The sequence below is a fragment of the Dicentrarchus labrax genome, unplaced genomic scaffold (assembly GCF_905237075.1).
Source record: "Dicentrarchus labrax unplaced genomic scaffold, dlabrax2021, whole genome shotgun sequence".
Classification (NCBI taxonomy): domain Eukaryota; kingdom Metazoa; phylum Chordata; class Actinopteri; family Moronidae; genus Dicentrarchus; species Dicentrarchus labrax.
The window spans coordinates 16,349,922-16,368,570 of NW_026136701.1; the positions used below are offsets into that span (position 1 = coordinate 16,349,922).

Genomic DNA, 18,649 nt, shown 5'->3' on the forward strand with positions numbered 1-18,649 from the left:
TTTAAATTTTGAATTATCATATTTATGTGGATATGTGTTACTAATAGTGATTATGTTTGTCATGTGGGTAGAAAATCAACCATCCTTATATTGCGCATTCTCACATATTTCTCAGACATTTCATCACACATTTAATCTGCCCCTGTCTAAGATTTTCTACTGAACCTGTAGTCAAGGCAGAGAGGGGACAAAAAAGGATGAGATTATGAAGCATGTCTGTTAAAGCATGTCTGTTTGATCATCATTCTGTTTAGGTGAAGTTCTCTTCTTGGTCTCTTCAGTCCCTGACAGCAGATATATAACCTAATCTCTTTCCCTAACCCTTTTCTTAGGCATGAATAGGGTGGAAATGTGATGGCATTAAGTCGATTTACTCCTTGGTTTGCAGTTTCAGCCTTAATGCCTCTTGGCTCTTCTTCAGCACACTCGTTCCATTTAGATTTCGAAAATATAAATGTTATGTTAAGGCTTTCCTATTTATTTTCATTTATCCATCATTTGAAGTTCATGCATATATTTACTCTTCAAATAATGCTTGTTTATTTGCAGCTCCGTCTATCTAGTATAGTGTCAGAGATATTGGAAAATCAAATACAACTTGTGTATTATCTTCAAATACAGAGGATATCAGTAACAAAGGGTGAGATCTGAGGCTGTATGACATTCCCTGTGAGTTGTCTCTGACATCATTTTGATATTTCACATTTACTCATCTAAACCTTAATTTACTGCCTCCAGCATATGTTGACATGCAGAGAAAAGCCATTATAATGTGTCTTTGAATTTCAGCTGATGGCATTTGAAAGCCGCATTAATATACCTGTCCTTATACAATTATTTGGAGTACATCTGTGATGAATTTATGCTTTTGTACGTGAAAAAAAAAAAAGTTAACGTTACCTTTGAACTTTTTGCATGATAGTGATAACAGAGATTAATTTGAATTAACTTGTGAATAGAGATATATTGTTTGTAAAGTCACAAAATTTTCAATTTAGTATTAAGTAAAAAACATTTGTCCAAAAGAAACGATAAGTGTTACAGTCCTCAGTACTAACAACTGTGTATGAGAAGTGCAAGGGGCACTTTATGTTATTGTCTTGTCCATTACAACAGGCATCTATGGTACAATTGTGCTGTTAGGGCACCTCAAAATCAGTAACCTCATTTAAATTGCCTGTGGAAACTTATTGTTATCAAAAGGCTTTTTAAATGTTTTTAATTTGTCTTCATGTTTCCATTTAAGTCTATGTGCATATGTAGGTTGGTATACATACGTAATACAAAACATGTATGTTTGTGCTCATGACCATCTGGAATTTGTATTTATTTTCAGTTTGTATGTGTATTTTTTTTCCCCCTTATTTCCTTGTAAAGCACTTTGTAATTTCTAGCTACATAAAATGACTTCATAGTTATTTGTTATAAAACACTCCTAACAGAGCTTTATAACATATAGTGTATTTTCCTTGTTAAAATAAATCTTGAATTCCTGTTTTAAATAAATATTATAGAACAAAAACAGAGATGCACACCACATTGTAAGTTACTATACATACTGCTTAACAAAAGCTAGCTTTATGATACAGTACTGAAGATAAGTAGTGTTATAGAAAGACGTTTGACAGCAAGTCAAAGGCAGTTTTAATGGTGGAACTAGCTAGAGACTACACATGGCAATGTTAAATCCCATTCAGCCTGATGAGAGTGACTCCCAGCAGCACTGAGCTCAGTGGGGGGTTGTAAACATTTACACTAAGAGCCTGTCCAGTGCACATGGTTGGTGCTTGCCAGCCACCTCGGTATCGAATGTTGTGTTGCATATTTTGTCATTCAGGCCTGTCCCGAAATTGTAGGAATCACACCATCAATTTATGAAGGAGCCATCCAAATGTGACAACAGGCTTATGCTAAATGGAGAAAATAGAGCTAAACATTGTTAAAACACCCCTAGACCCACATGGTAGAGAGTGCTCGGCGGAGAGCTGCTATGCTCCCCGCTGTGAACTGGGAAAGTGATGTTGGTGGGCTTCCTTCTCCATGAGGGCCGCATCGTTCTTGGGCCCCGATTTGAAGCCTTTTTGAAGTCTGTTTCCTGCAGCAGCGTGCCAACATGAATGTTTCCCCAAAAGCAAAAATGCTAAATGAAATGAATATACTATACTGTGCTATTCCACATTGACTCCTGAATCCACAAGAAAATGATAAGCATCATTAGAAAGCTCTTTGCTATATATGTCCTAAAAGGACAGTTTTTTTTAAATGTATAACAAGCTATAATAAATCAGTCACTTGTTAGTTAATAAAGAAAACTCAGCAGGTGAGTAAAATAAGTAATTGTCTACTGGTATTGTAAATTAGTTTTTTCCACAAACCGGGAAAACTTTCAACCCCCTAATGAACATTATACCGGTGAGTGCAAAAGCATCATATATTTCTCTTAGCATCACATATAAAAAAATGGAACGTTAATTGGCCATCATAAAAACAGGAGAATACGTTTGGGTTCAATCCTTTATTGTTTCAAAACTCTATCTTTTACAATACAGTCATTTATTGTTACATGTGTGATTTGATGGGTAATGTACAATGTCTTCTGATAATGAAACACAGTCACAAAGTATTCCTTTCTACATATCAATATTCTATGATAGTGAGAAGTTTGTGCTGATATATTTACTTAGTTCTGACAGCTCAATTAACTTCCCTTTTCAAATCAACAAAAGCATTGTTTTTGAAAGTGCATTTCGAGGATTGCAAAGACGACTGTTTCCATCAGTCAGTCATAATGTACATTTCAGTATTGACAGAGGGCCACACTGCTTTGTGAGTAACAAACAGCATTAACTACATTTCCAACTACAACATTTATCTGGATAAGTAAATCAAAGAAAATATATCAATATGCATGCCATGAACATTCCTCCATAAACATTTATAATAAATGTATATTTTTATTTAATTATGTTGATAATGACACAGTATTTTCCACAAAAGGACAAATGCTGATAATGAAAACTAATATTTAACATCCAAATTTTGTTCAATTTTACACACAGGTCAAATGGCATAATGCCACAGTGTATAGGGCAATGCCCTAATAAAGTTAATAGCATTTGGTCCACAATAACAAATCTGGGTTTAAAAGAAAACATAAAATGTGGTAGCAGGTGGGATTTTGAACTGAAACTCAAAGTAGCGTGATGACGATCTTAATTCTTTCCATTTTTAAGGTCTTTCGATTTTCAAGTTATGAATTATGACGTGAAGTTTCTGTTCAAAAATTAAGCAATATAAATATACATTTTAGCTCATTACTTGGCTATTATACTTTTCTGTTCCATGGAACAGCTTTCACTCTGTAGAACTTGGTTCCTAAAGGAACCTTGAACCTGTTCTGGGCCTAGTGAAGGAAAAAAAGACAAGAAAAAGAAACAAGGTTCAAACTGTGCATACATGAACATAACAGCATTACTGACATGGATCAAGTCAACACATCCAAAAAATTAATCCACACCCACTGTGGAAATTTTCTCTTAAAATTAAATAATTACAGGACCACACTTCATTTATGTAACTATATTGGTTGTTATATATTCATTAAAAACACAAGTTGAAAATCACTTTTGGTGAATTTATTACCTTTTTTGCCTGGCAATATTCCTTCTCCATTACCTTTCCAAGAACCCACGGCCGTCTTGAGGTCCCTGATGCTAAACAACAAAGCAAATCTACTTGTTAAACAAATATTAATAAAGTAGTAAACCACAAATAAATGCGTATGTGTGTGTAACATAAAGCTTATAAAGCAAAATATAGCAAACATTAAGTATAAACCTCATTTTTTTGGGAACATATGTACATACAATATGTAGGGTCATTGTTATTACTCCATTCATCTATGTCTAATAAACATACATATTTATTTTATTAGTAAATTTTAAAAAACAAATGTTAATACTACAGTTCTCATCGTGGTCAGTAAAGGTCTGTGTGAAGCTGACCTGGTTTTAGGTCCAGTGCAGTGAGAGACTCTGAGTGGAGGAAGTAGAGGGTGGGACCAACTGTGAACAGCACGTAGTTGTCATGTCTTTCATCCAGGATGATTAGAACCAAATCGCCTACCTGGAAACTGAAGTACAAAAAGATGGACAAAGAGATGATGACACAGAGTTCAGCAAACTGCTAACAAAAAAGACAACACATTAATGGTAATTACACAATAATGTGTATAATTGCACTGCATGTAATGGTGGTCAGAGTTTTAGCTAAAAACAAAAAAAGCTGAAAAAATTAATCACATCAGAAAGTGCATGTTGAGGCCATGTGTTATTTTTTTTTATTCACTTACTCTCTGATGGCGATTTTGTCTGAATGCCGTGACGACACAGACGACATGCTTTGAGACATCTACAAAGAAAAGGATTAGGGCAACGTTACACACGTTACACTGAAGGTTTAACAATATTGGTTATATTGGCTACCAATGATTTCAAACATTTGCTTTATTGGACATTTACTTGAAATAGGCCAAGTAATTAGTATTAGCTCTTTTGCCCTATTTACAGCATCATACTCTAATTTCAGTTTTGTCCTTCATCATCAATCATTAGGTCTGGTTAAAATATGTTTTCAACCACAAACGTATACTTTTAACACTTAGAATAAATGTTTTTGTTTAGAGCATGCAAACTCACTAATATTCATCCCTCTACACATTCTAATGACACTCTTGCTAAAAATTAATTTTTCTTCACTGAGCTCTTTGGCCTCCTGGGTCAGGATTTTACTCTTTGATGCTACTGCCACCTAGTGGAGCAGGTGTCACATAGCCCACAGAGATGATAAATAACTGACCAGTCTTTGACTGAGGCGCTTGTTTTCTTCTTCCTTCATGTGTAATGTCTGAAACATATATTAGATAGATTAAACAGATAAGAGACATAGAAACATAGTGTCTTGTCCTCTTAAATGCGATGTGACAGATAGCGTGTCTATTTACCCTCTCAAGTAAGAGTATCCGCTGTTTCTCCTCGGACATCAGGATGTTATCACTACAAAAGAGAAAATATCAATTAATAAATGTCCTCGGAAAAATGTAAAACTGTATGTATTATGTAGAAAATAAAATTGATTAAAATATGATTGGTTCTCATCTTTAGTCTTGTCACTACTAAATGTTCTTAACCTAAAATAGTAATAAATTCAAAACTTACACTGTCTGATCCTAGCCTGCCTGCCTTCCTTTGTCACCTCTCTGTCCATCCGTTTTTGGATATTTTACACAATGGTCTTATGAAATCCTTCTTCAAGAACGCAAAGACCTCCCTCTGTCAGTGACTGGTAACATATCCCATATCATCCGAACAAAAAAGGCTCTGACTCTATAAAAGCAGCCAGTTTCAGGTCTGCTGCAAGTTTGCTATGGGTATACTATATATAGCAAAGGTGCAAAAGTATATTAATTAACATAACATTGTCAGTGATAATGGAAAAAATATAAAGACCACGTGTACACAAGAAGTAAACCAATAAGCTCATATCCCAATTAGGAAATAAAAGTAATAGCTGTATGATCTTTCAATAGTGTTAAGATGGCCAAAATATATTCTTGACTTCTGAATGAATAAAGAATGTCCGTAGTGATCTTTTTAAATTAGTTTTTGCTGGTGGCAAATGACACATCAGAGAATGGCAACATAGTGTAACGACAAAACTACACAGCACTGAAGATAAGGACCGATGTAATTCAGCGACATCCACCTTTGATTGTAAAAGACATACGAGTTTAAACTCAATACAGTCACGTGGTTATTGTCATCTCTCTGCAGTGACCTGCTATCTTTAATGTCATGTAAACAAGAAGCACAGTTTTCCTCTATCAGGTTAAGAGAAAAAGAAAACCTGTTAACCAGAGCTTCATTGCTACTGAAGAAACCTGATTTCTTGGCTATGTATACAGTGTGTATGTAACAGATTTCTAAAGGTATGTGCATGTATATGATAAACAAAAGGACATGAGGAAGTATTGCAGTAAGAGCAGCACATAGAAATTAGAAGAGAACAAACCAGTATTAAAATATTTAAATCCCAAGTCCAACCTAAATTAAAACTCCAGAGTTGACCAGTAGGTTATTTGTAACACACATACACCCAGTAAGGAAAGGTTTTGTGCTTGTTTTTTTACTTTCAGCGAATGCTCTGACCTAAAAAAGAAATCCCTTCTGACTTCAGTAAAACATATTATTAAATAGGTTTCTTATATATCATTTAGAACCCTAAATCTTTGTTCAAAAGTAAGGTGTGGAGTAGGAACAAATACACTGACAAGAACCCAGGCCTTAGTTTGGTTAAGAAAATGCATGTAAATGTATTGCCTTAATCTTATTTCTTCCAAGTAACCTAGTTTCTTGTGTGCATGTAAACACTATACTATAAACTATATCAGGTGAGATCACAGTCACTGCAAAATACCTCAAACTATCAACAGAACCATGTTTATTGAAGAAATATGCTTACTGGACTGTCACCATGCTGGCTTCCACTGCTGAATCAACTTGCTCGTCATCTCGAATGGCCGCCACAGAGGCCAGTCTGTCAGTTTCAGCCATGGACTCAGAGTAACAAGCTCCAGCAACAGGCAGAGCTCTAGCTGCTGCAGCTCCTGCTCCAGCTTCTGTGGGCTCCTGAGCTGAGGGGTTAGGAGTGAAGAAGGCAGAGGAGACCAATGCAGCACTGCGCAGGCGGTTAAGCTCTTCTTCCAAGTGTTTTTTCTCCTGCATGACACTGGCTCGGTCCTCGGAGAGTGTCTCTATCAGACCTGTAATAAGATAAATAAGCAATACTGGCAGGCAAAAACAAATCTTTACATACAACTTTAAAAATGGCTATTCCTATCATATGGCAGTAAGAAGAAGAGAAAAGCATAATTTATTGTGACCATTTATTAGGTATAATATTAAAAAGATTACATGACCATCTTATGTCATGCTAACACTTTTTATTTAACAATAACTGCATGCTTTTCAACATAAGGAGTATGTTTAAATACACAATTTACACCAATTGCTACACATAAAAAAAATGATTCCCCTCCTTTCGAAGCTCGTAGTGTGTAAAACGCTCACCTTTGTCCTTCTCCTGCTGTTGGGTAACTTTCCGTAACTTCTCTGTAAGGTCATTGATAATCTGCTCCTTCTTCAGCTTCTCGCGGGTTAGAACAGTGTTGAAATTAGTCTAGAGAAGAACAGAACAGAGAATTTATACGAAAGCACAAATGAGTTGAAAGGAAGCATTAAAAGTGCAGATTAGCTTGCAGCCAAAGGGAGTTACCGTTTGTTCCATATCTGAACTATTCACCATTTATCATACACAGTAACAAAAAACAAAACTGAAATGTAATTATATGGGTACAACTGTTATTTGAAATAGTAAGTACAGCTTAATTATGTAATTTGTGCAAAACAACGTATTAGCTTAAACACCAAAAAAGGGTGGTGCAACAAAGAGAGGTCCAATATCTTCATAACAGACCTTCAAAGAAATCTTTGTAATCAATACGTGAGAAAATGCTTGGCTGAATAGTAGCAAGTGAGCAATTTGTGAACAGCAAACAAATCTTTCTGCTAGCCCTGGGGTATCTTTTGGTTTTAGCAATCAGCACCAAGACAAGTGCCAGCACAGAAAAAAAAAAAAATTAAACACTTGACTTGAAATTTAATACAAGCGGTTGAGAGTGACAGTGTCTGTCAATAACTATTAAAAAGTGAAGGTTTCACAAAGTAAGTACTCAATCACTACCACATAAATTGTCACTCTATTCAAAGTTGACTAGGCAGTGCTTAAATGTAGTTAGGAAAGCACACACACACCACTACATGCACTCTGTTTCCAGTTATTTAGATACAACTAGCTGAAACTAATGCAGTCTAACACAACAGCCCTGCAATACACCCTACTTTCAAGGTTAGGGAGATGTAGATTGAACCTTCTAGTCGTTTTGGAGGCTGTAGTTTATGGTGCTGTTTAATTGTATTACATTATACTGAAAGGTCTTTTCAATATTTAATCTACTTTCGTAAGTGGATCTTGATTAAGTTTAGGGTACAGCTCAAATTGTGAACAAAGCCAATAACTGTATCTGATGCAATATATATAGTCTGCAATATATCATCAATTATGGCAACGGTCTATTGTAAACTGTCTTGCAAGGAAATTAATAAAGGTTACCACTACACTTTTTTCCCCACCTATTTAAGGCCCGAATACAAACCTGCTGCTCTGCGATTAGTGATGTCTTGAGGTTCTGTATCTCCTCATTCTTCTTCTTTTCCAGAAGCTCCATCTGGGACTGCAGGGAGGCTCTCTCCTGCTGCAGACGCTCTTGTAGTGCAGAGTCTAAAGACAGAGGTGCTCCGGCATCTGCACACCCCTCAGCTTGCAGCGGCAACCCTTCATCACTGAAAGGAACATAAAACACTTTCACTGAAAAAGGAATTACATAGTCTGGACATACAAGCACACAAACACAAAGAATAGTTCTAGTTCTTTTGCAATTAACAGTACGATAGACCCCAGATTTCTTTTTTTTTTATGCAACATGTAAACAGATTAAATGAACCCAACTGTTAAACTAGAGTCAGACTTTGTGACAGAAAAACCAAAACTACATTTCCATATGGGGTGTGTCTACTATTGAGCTCAAACATTTACCTTTTTGAGGATTGTCTCTCATGAAGCTCACTCTCAAGTTGTCTAATTTTGTCTAACAGTCTCTTCTCCATCTCCTCCTTCTGCTGCTCTAACTCTTTAAAGGCATCTGGTGAAGAAACCTTAGAGGCCTCTTCTTTCTCTAAATCTTTCTCGATTGCTTGTCTATCCTGCTCTAGTTTTTTGGAGAGCAAGTCATTTTCTGCCTGCAAACCGCTGATAACAGTCCTCAACTCTTGCTCCAGTTCTTGGAAACTCCTCAACTGCTTTTCTTTTTCTTCACTTAAAGCAGCCACTCGCTGGTCTACTTCCTGCTTAAGTGTCTGTTGCTGCTCAGCATGCTTCCTCTCGGCATCCTGGACTTGCTGCTGCAGGGAGGAGAGCTCGTTGCGCAACAAAATAGTCTCCTCCTCGTGTCTGTCCACCAACTCTGAGATGCAGTGGTCCTTCTCAATCCGCATGAGAGTCCTCAGCTCTGCTAGGTCCACTTCATACTCCTCATTTTTTACCTGAAGCTGTTTTTTGATACTTGCCAGCTCTTCGCTTAAGACTCTGGTCTCAGCCTCTACCTGGGTCTTCACAGCCTCGGTCTGCTGCATCTTGGCCTCCTCAAATAACAGCTTCACCTCTTCTGTCTCGGATTCTTTGAGGGCTAGCTCCACCTCTAGTTTGCAGCGGAGTTCTGCAAACTCAGTATTACGAGCCTCCAAGTCCTTTATTTGGTTGTCCTTCTCTCTGAGCGCAGTGGCATGGTGATCAGCTGCTTCGCTTAACTTTGCACTATTTTCAGACGCCAGATGTTCCAAAGCTTCCTGGTTATCCTTGGTAAGGGTCTCAAGTTCTGTCTGGTGTTCCTGCTTCATTCGGTCCTCCAGCTCCTTCAAGTGGGACTGCTCATTAGCTTCCAACTCCTGCCGGATTTTCTGCTGGCTACGTTCAATCTCAAAGTGTAGATTCTGAAGCTGGCTGGTCAGAGAATCTCTTGAAGCGGAGAGAGTCTTGATCTCTTCAGCTTGCTCACTGATCACCTGTTCCAGGTTTTTGATCCTCTCCATCTGCTTACTCTCTGTTTCAACCCATCGCTCTTTCTCATTCTCGAGCTGAGTAAGTTCTTTCTCTTTGCGCTCCATAAGCCCCTCCAGCTCCAGCATTGCACGCTGAACATCTCTGACAATACTCTGGTTTACTTGGTTTTCTTCCGTTAGTGTCTGAACCTGCTTCTCGAGCTCTTGCCGGAGAGAGAGAAGCTCACTTTGATGCTGCTCCTTTAGTTCCAGTTCGTGGGTCTGGCAGATTTTGTCCACAATGTTGCGCACCTCTGTGGTCATACTCCTCAAGACAAAGCCAAAGTCATGTTGTTCTTTTAATACCATGCCTCTTAAGTGATAAAGGTCATCCTTTACACTTCTTAAGTTGGAGTGGGACTCCTCTGCAGCTGATCGATACTTGTCAATAACTTGTTTGAGGAAAGTGATCCTTGAGTTCTCCCTCACTAGTGTTGTGGTATCCTGCATACGCTTGTTGTCAATAGCATTGATGACTGAAGAGTACAGCGACTCCACCATCATTTCAGGGCTTGTAGGGTCACTGATGGGGTTCGGAGAGGTCAAGTTCTCTTCAATCACAAATTCGTTAACAGCAGACATGAAGTCGGATTCAGGGCTCTCTGCTAGAGAATCTAAGTCAAGGGAGCCCTGCTGCAGGACTGCGTCCATGTTCGGATGGCCGATGGTTTCAAAATCAAATGTTTGTGCATCTATGCTGTCTGGGGATAAGTCCTCTAGAGGAGCTGGGACGGGAACATGTAGGGGCTGACAGCTGGGTCCCTGAAAGCTAAGAGAGGAAGGGGTCTTGGAGGACATCGGTGTTGTGGTCCCAGGTATGCTTTCAGACTGTGGGGTCAACACAGTTGATCTGTGAGCACTCCGACTATATGACGCCTGCAAAGACAGAACAGATGAAGGAAGAGGGAGAGAAGGGAAATACTTAATACACAAATAAATGAGAAAAGCAAAAACAAAATCATGCTGTGTATAAGAAACATTTTGGATTTCATAATGCGCACATGCACTATGTATCAGAAGCATTTTTCGTTCTAAATTTCTACTTACTAACACAAATAAAAGGTTGTTAATGAAGCTGTTATTACCCTTTGTTCATTTAGCAGGTCAGTAATAGTTTGAGACATCTCATCCACACTCTGTGCAGCTTGGACCAGCTGGTGAAGTGTCTCTACATGGCGATTTAAGGGCTCAAAGTCACACATTGTGGGGACCCTGCAGAAAAAAGTAACAGGAATAAACTTTAGGACAGGATGTTAAAAATTGCGCTTTACAAGATTTCTTTTAGTACTAACAGTCTTGGGCAGAGATCTGCAAGTTTGTGCTACAATGACTGGGTTTCCACCAATTTCCACGCCACAGGATCAGGCTCCAAAAACAATCGATACAATTTTATAAATACGTGACTTAATTTAAAACTTTAACATCAACTTAAAAAACTGCCTGTACATCCTATGTAGTTTCCTGCACAGCTTTACACCCCAGCCATTCCCACCAAACATACCCAAAATGATTTTACAGATGATGATCTCACTAAATGTCACTGATCATCTACTCTGGCTTGACTGGTCATCTACTAGTTTTTACAGACTCAGTGTGAAGAAAGGCAGAAATAACAGTGTCTAATAAAAGATTTTAGCTGGATAACGGTCCAGTGCTAAACCTTACACCCTTGATTAGGATTATCGTTTTCTCATGCTCTATTTATATTATCAATCACTTAGGGGACATCTGACACAGTAAAAATATTAAGTTGCATCTAACTGAACACTGTATTTGATGACATGGGAATGAGGCTGTGACGTGCGTAGGACAAACTATGGTGGCCACAAATCTCACAAAAAACATGAAAGGCCCTATCTACAGCCAGTGTTTGGTTTGTCAGTTCTGGGCTACTGTAGAGACAGCTCATTCTAAGGTAACAAAAACACAACAATTCCTATAATGAGGTGATTATACATGATTAAAAACATATATATGCATATAATATCCCATTTCTGCCAATAGATCCTCCTAAATGTTACACACCGGACTTTTAATTGTTAAAGCATATTTTACTATTTTACAGAAAAAACATCAACTGGCAAAACAGGACTTGAATTCACCAAATATATTTGATTTGAAACTGGACAAAAGCCAAATGTTTATTGTCCATGTTATATTGTCTTAGGACACTTCTGGCAGTGTTACATGAATTACAAGATAATAACTAAGAACAGTGACTTACATAAGGAAAGGCTGCACCTCTAAAGGACAACAAGATTTCAAGTACTGGAGGTCCTCAACAGAGATGTCTGGAAGTTCATCATCAAACCTTCTGGGCTTTCGCGTCTATAACAAGAATAAACAATGCAAAAGAAGAGACAGCTTAAAATACAGTGGAAATAATATACATGATAATACTAACAAAATGGTCTTAAATCCTAACTTACACAAAATGATGTTGGAGGCCATGAATCAAGTCCTCTAAACAAACGATTTCTGAGGAAAGACTTCCCTGAAAGGAAATAAGCAAATAGATCAAAACTCTAATCTTGGTTGGAATTTGTTATTTCAAAAGTTTTCAAAAAGACACTTACTAAAGAGTTTCCCAAAGGATTCCCTCTTGTACTTCTCCGCCTCGTACAGTAGCTTCCCATCCTTCACGAGTGCATAAGCCCACTGAAAAGATTAATAGCATAGATTTTACAACAACAAAGACCCTGTCCACTTTCAGGACTGTGTTGGCATGTTTTTAAATGTTGCTACTATAAGGACATTAATTAATCCGAGTTTAAATGTAAAAAAAGGGAGATACTTAATTTCATTCATGTTCAAAACTGCACATTTAATATCTTATTTTCCTATAATTCAAAAGAAAGAGGCGAGGCTCTGAGGAGAAAACTGTTTAAGAAAAATAGAAAGGGGAAGCAAGAAACGCACACATAATGGCAAACTGTGAAAAAACAAAATCAGTTCAGTAAAAGGAGCTAAATCAATTCCATTATTAGCTTCCAACAATTTCCCACTTTTACTGTGCATTCAGACAAAACAAACCAAAGACATAAAACAACAGTCATTATCAGTTGAAGTGTAATATATATGCAGGAGAGTGGTGATAAAGTTTCAACCTAAGCTAATGCAATGGGAGCAGCCACCAATAGCACAACTCCCAAACCACACAGTGGTACACTCCTAGTCCTTCATGGGCCTCTTAAATAGGATGCCCCACATGAAGGGGCGTCAAGACCAGTTGCATTTCCAGCAAAAACACAGGGCCGCAATGCCAATGAAAAGCAAGTATTTCCTCTAAAACATTAAAACAAACAATACAAAAAAGGGGGAAAAAAACTTAATTGTCACAAGCAACCACAATAGGCATGTTCTCACTTTATCGTAGTGGCAAAGTCAGAGAACAACTGCCCAATTAGAGCTGAATAAATTATGTGCTCAGCGCTGAACACACGATACAAAATAACTCACTTCTTCGTATCACTGTGTCTGAATGCTCAATTAGTGTCCAATAATGGGATTTAGCACTGACCTCTCTGTAGTGGCGCATAAACATTTTTCTCCTGACAACTTCCACCACCGCCAAGCAGTACATCTGGGGCACAGTACTGAGGGCCTCCACCACCCTCACTCTCTCCATTAGCTCTGTCAGAAGTCTGAGTAGAGCCTGAAGCTTCTCGCCATCCTGATCTGCATGAAGCATCACGTAGCAGCACCATCTAATGCAAAATCATTAGGAGCATTAAAGTTGCAAACATGATTCTCTTTACTTCAATTCAATACAAGAAAGACAAAAGGCCTATGTACAAAAAGTTATGAAACTGGTACAACAGGCAATAAATATATGGGAAGTGGTTTTCAGTTTTACTTGAGTCGGACTTGAAGGTTGTTTGCAAGTTCTTGTTTGGCAGTGGTGCACTTCTTTTTTATGTCTAGCAGCTTCCTGTGGTTGTTCAGCATGATCATCAGCTGATTGGTGTGACTCAGACACAAATCAGGCAGAACAGATGTATCCTTCAGGTTTTCAGCCCGCTTCTGATTGGCCAAAAATCCCTGTAAGAGACAAGACGTGAGCACAATTCCTAAAAAAAGATAAAAAGAGTAATTTAATAGTGTTCATCTCTTACTTTACATACCTGAGCAAGCTCTTTCTGTTCATTCACCAACTTCTTACAGCTTGCAATCATTTGGTCTAGAGCATACAACCTGTCCTCAAGCCCCTTGATGGCTTTCATGTTTTGATTATCTAGCTTGGATATTGTGTCACGACAATCTGTCAGGAAGGGCTGAATGATCCGTGGGTCAAGCTGAAAGAAATATTTCAGTGAAGATGTTATGGATTTCTTTCCACCATACTACATATTCATAACACTATTTTGACATGTCTATTCATACATCTGTGACTCACCCTATTGATGGAATCAAAACATTTCCTCACAACTGATTCCACATCATTGGGTCTGTCTTGCACGTTGATCCAGTCTAACAGTGTGACATTGAAGCATGCCGTGTTGACGAACTCTCTCTCCTCTTCCAAAAGTGCAGCTCTCAGTCCATCACTGTCAGTCATTTCATTTGTTTCCTGGTCTCCAGTTGGCTCACATGTGGCTGTCCCCGACGCAGAGAAGGATGCTGATAACTTGGAGGGCCTCTTTGCATCTGCAGCGCAGAGCACAGAATCAGTGGATTTTTCTTCTTCCGTCTCATCTGAATCCTTTCCTGGTGTTGAGCTGGACTTCTCCATGCTCTCTCTGTAACTGTGTCTTGTCAAACATTCCAGCAGAGGTATCCTGGCCATTACAGAAACTGATGTTCCTAACCTGAAATCATAACAAAATGTGTGTGAGGACAAGTTCATCAAGCTCATTTTATTTATATTTTATTAGAATTATGTTACTACTTCCATTTATTACTTTACTTATTTAATTGAGTTATACATATACATATATATACATATTTACTATGCCACCAGAGTTAATACTGCAATTACTAATAATATAATAATTACTAATAAGCATACAGTACTTTGTATTTCAAGTTAAAAACTGAATAAGATTAGTATTAGTGCAAAACATCACACTCTTAGTGTCAACACTTACTTTGTAAGTTTCACCTTAATTTCTTCCAAATCACGTTGATAATTTGTGTATGCAGTGTCAAATTTCATGAGCAACTTCTGATAAGACAGAGTGCAGTCATCCAGATTAGCCATAATAGCAGCCCAGCCTTGATGTTGAAGGTGTTCATCATGAACCAAACGTTCACAGAAAGAGCTAAGTTTATTGGCAACTTCAAACATTTCCTGAAGAGGCAAAAAAAAAACATCAGGAAAAGAATTAGAAGCATTGCATATTTAAATGTATTAGTTACAATGACTTTATATTATATTTAAAGAGAAAAAAAAAGATACCTACCAGAGCAAGTTGAGTTCGTGAGGCAACAGTGTGAAAGACAGCTGGCATCAGTAGAGACTCCTCTACCTTAACCTGAATCTCACTCTCAATGGAGAAGGTGGTTTTAGGGATCGTTGGATCCCGGTCACACAAGATCATCTCTTTGTTGAACAGGAATATGGGGTTGGTTTCCTAAAGATCAACAGTAAGACATCAGTAATCAGCACATGGGCAACCTTTACAGCTTTATGGAAAAAAAAATAAAAAGCACACTAAAAATTGTAATTACTTACAGTTCCAGCACTATAGCTGCAGACGCGCCTCTCTGCAGCCATACATTCCCCTCCATTGACAACAAGGACTTGATGTTGAATTGCAATCTTGTATTTGGCTTGGATGGCATGTTTAAGCTCCAGTACACTAAGAAGGGTAAGAATTCATTTAAGTCACAATAGCCAACATTTCCTGAATAAGATGTAATATTTGTGACTAATATCGGTAAAAAAAAAGTCTTACGTTTGGACAGCAAGATCTGTGTCAAATGTCAAAGTGCTGCCATTGTTGACCTGGAACACATACAACTTCATGTTGAATCTCCCAGAGTTCTTCGCGCTTGCCTATCTTGCTCATTTAGTCATTCAAGGTCACGCTGTGAAGAAAACAAAAACACAAACATGAACATAAGCCAGCTTATAAATCAATTTTACATGTTATTAAGTTGCATTGAGTTAAATGAGTTCTGGTGAGAGGTCATGCTGCCATTTACCCAAACCACAATGCTGTAAAGCTACTTGATTAATACTTATGTAAAGTGTTTTCTCACTACAACAGAGAACAGAATTGTGGGTAAGTATTATTAGTATTTAAATGTTATATCATAGGCTTAGACAAAAGGACAACATGCCTTCCTCTTCTACATTCTTATCTTCTGAATAATTAGCTCAGTAACGTTAGCTGAGTCACCATGTGGTTGGTTCCTGGCTACTGTCAAGTGTTAAATATGTAAGGAGTCATCTAATAAGTTAATTAATGTAAGACAAACTTTCCTAAGTTAACTGCCTGAGAAAATAACGTAGTTCACATTTGTTATTGTTTATCTGGAGAGGCAGACAGCTGCACCGGTGACATACCAAGTTAAAGATAATACAGAGTTAGCACGAACTAACAACTAACTGAGAACTGTTTAGTTTAAGATATCTAACACTTTACCAGCTGGCGTCAAGTTGCTATCACAGAGTATGTTAGCTAACTGCAGATACTAAAAGCTGAAATGTTTACGGACTGTTTTTAAGGGCTGAGAGAAAACTGACACTTAGTCGTTGCTTTATAAGCTCGGGGCCTCCAGTTAGTCTCGGGTACAGTGCCAAAGAAAGGGGCCACCAGCAGCTGCTAAGCAAGCTAGCTACTCAATAATAACCCGCTGACTGCGCTAGCTGGCTTGTGGCTAACACAGCTGTCAGGCTAGCGCAAAATAACGTCGATGAATTTGACTTAATGTAACGAGATTACCCGAAATACCCCGACACGGTCCGCTTACACTCACATCGATAGAAGGGTGACGATCCACACTTTGTTACTCAAACACAGGATTTCGTTGGTCTTACCTCACTTCGCTCGCATCTCCCTGTTCTTGGTCTCCACCTCGACCGAGGCGAGTTGGCTAGCTCACAAGCTAGCAACTGAGCTAGCTAGCTACCCTGTTTTAGCTTGGCATACATAGAGCTAGCTTGGTCTTAGCCACTCAGCTAACGGTAGCTTAGCGACACTAAAATAAGAGTAGACTAACTGACAACCATGGCTAGTGGCACGGATTAACCATACTGATGTGATATATGTTTGTAATTTGGCAACCTCCAGTTGAGATGGTGTGACACACGGACAACAACAACAACACCAGTTGTTTATCTCAGGTAGCTAACTACGCTAACTACGCTAACTCCCTCTCAGCGGCTCGCTCTGTTTTGTTGTTGTCATCTGCTGATGGGCGGTTCGATAACGATCCGGTCATCATAACTCCAGGTCAGTTTAATACTTTTATATTTTATTATTATTGAGTTAAAGTCTGTGAAGTTTAAGTGGAGTTTATATGCTTGTTTTAATTTTTTTTGTTGTTGAATATATTGAATAAATATATGAATATATGGGATATGAATATATTACCCTATATATATATATGAATAAAAGACTGGTGATTAAGCTTGTACCTTTCTGCTTCATTCACTGTCTTCATTAAGGTTATATTTTAAACATTAGTCTATTTATTTAATTGAAAATAGTGTGTTATTTATTCACATAAACTCACAACTTTCAGTGTTAATTCACGTCATTTTCATCGGTCTTTCAAAATTCAGAGAACATTTTGGTTCCATGTTTTATGGCCTGCACAATTTTATTCTTTAATCGTTATTGTTTGTGTTGCTTATGTGACCAATAAATAAACCCACTGGGGTCAGTAAATTAAATTACACATTTAAGACCCGCATCCCACTGAATCGGTTCAAAAGATCCGACTCTTACAACAGTGTCGAATTTCCCATCAGTATATGCGTTCGTCACTGGGCTTCTCCAGGTGTATTCTGGGAAAATAACAGGGGGAAAAAAAACCGCTGTCGAGTGTTTTGCTGCAACATGAGAAGGGGTGTGGTTAATGTGAGGCTGCAGTGTGTGGATGATCCTATTTTGCTGCAGAGAGGAGGTAGTTAGTTGGGGGGGGCATCGGTAGTTCGAGTGGAGTTTCATTAAACTAAAACTTTTAATTGTCGTATATGTTCTTTATTGGGCATTTTCTTTGTTTAAGATATGAAAGGGACAATACTTTAAACAAACAAATGAATAAAAACACCAGTGCAGCAACTGATGTTCATTTGCTTTGGTTAATGATCTGAAAAACCACAGAGGAAAGGATATTAAAATCTTCCTTATTTATGAAAATAAATGTTTAAGGTACATCTGTGTGCAAATTAAATTAAATATTTTGAAAACACAAGATATGTAAATAATTTTGTTTACAAAACACCCTTTTTTTGGTGTGATGGAAATGACACAAAATGATTTCAACTGAATGTTAGAATAAAATGACAAAAAGTGAATATTATTTAAATAATTTAATCTAAGCCACTATCAGGAAGTGTTTCTACACAGGATGGAAAAATAAAACATATCAATACAGTTCCATAAAATGTAATTATCGAAAAGTTTCAAGACCAAAATGGACCAAAGTTGAAGAATAACTCATCAATGCAACCGAAATCTTTCTGACATCAAGCCAAATAAACAATCAACACAGTTTTATCTTTAAGTGTGCCTTTATTATTAAAGACCACAATCAATGCGTCATCCCATTTTTGCACGCCAGCTGGAATTCCTTTTAGAAAAGGCAAAATAACAATTGCTGCCAAGTAGATAAATAAATAAAGTATCCAAATGTTTAGAAGTCATAAATGAGTAGTTAATGTTATTACTCCCTAATGTCTACTGTGCTAAATTTAACGATGC

The 18,649-nt window shown here is 37.7% G+C and overlaps 1 protein-coding gene across 3 annotated transcripts; it reads right to left on the reverse strand.

Annotated features, from left to right (window-relative positions):
- Window positions 1-2,500: 2,500 nt before the first annotated feature.
- On the reverse strand, window positions 2,501-17,127 carry rb1cc1 (RB1-inducible coiled-coil 1). 3 transcript variants are annotated; one of them, XM_051398584.1, is made up of 23 exons: window positions 16,759-17,127; window positions 15,671-15,803; window positions 15,448-15,574; window positions 15,176-15,346; window positions 14,861-15,063; window positions 14,170-14,581; window positions 13,898-14,068; window positions 13,630-13,814; window positions 13,294-13,480; window positions 12,350-12,431; window positions 12,203-12,267; window positions 11,998-12,101; window positions 10,859-10,985; window positions 8,713-10,649; window positions 8,273-8,459; window positions 7,128-7,236; window positions 6,520-6,820; window positions 5,003-5,054; window positions 4,858-4,905; window positions 4,352-4,410; window positions 4,005-4,132; window positions 3,643-3,713; window positions 2,501-3,403 (listed from the first exon to the last, which is right to left on the reverse strand). In XM_051398584.1, exons 2-23 carry the CDS (start codon window positions 15,739-15,741, stop codon window positions 3,326-3,328), a joined length of 4,875 nt encoding a protein of 1,624 aa, XP_051254544.1. In that variant the 5' UTR covers window positions 15,742-15,803; window positions 16,759-17,127; the 3' UTR covers window positions 2,501-3,325. The 3 variants fall into 3 exon arrangements, with proteins under 3 accessions (XP_051254544.1, XP_051254554.1, XP_051254563.1); XM_051398594.1 differs by having other exon boundaries at window positions 16,698-17,127; XM_051398603.1 differs by lacking the exon at window positions 4,858-4,905.
- Window positions 17,128-18,649: the final 1,522 nt, after the last annotated feature.

Coding starts and splice junctions, on each gene's coding strand:
- rb1cc1 (XM_051398584.1), bottom strand. CDS start 15,741: ATGAAGTTGTATGTGTTCCAGGTCAACAATGGCAGCACTTTGACATTT. Junction 15,347..15,447: donor GCAGCTATAGTGCTGGAACT/GTAAGTAATTAC, acceptor GTTGATCTTTAG/GAAACCAACCCCATATTCCT. Junction 6,821..7,127: donor ACAGCAGGAGAAGGACAAAG/GTGAGCGTTTTA, acceptor ATCTTATTACAG/GTCTGATAGAGACACTCTCC.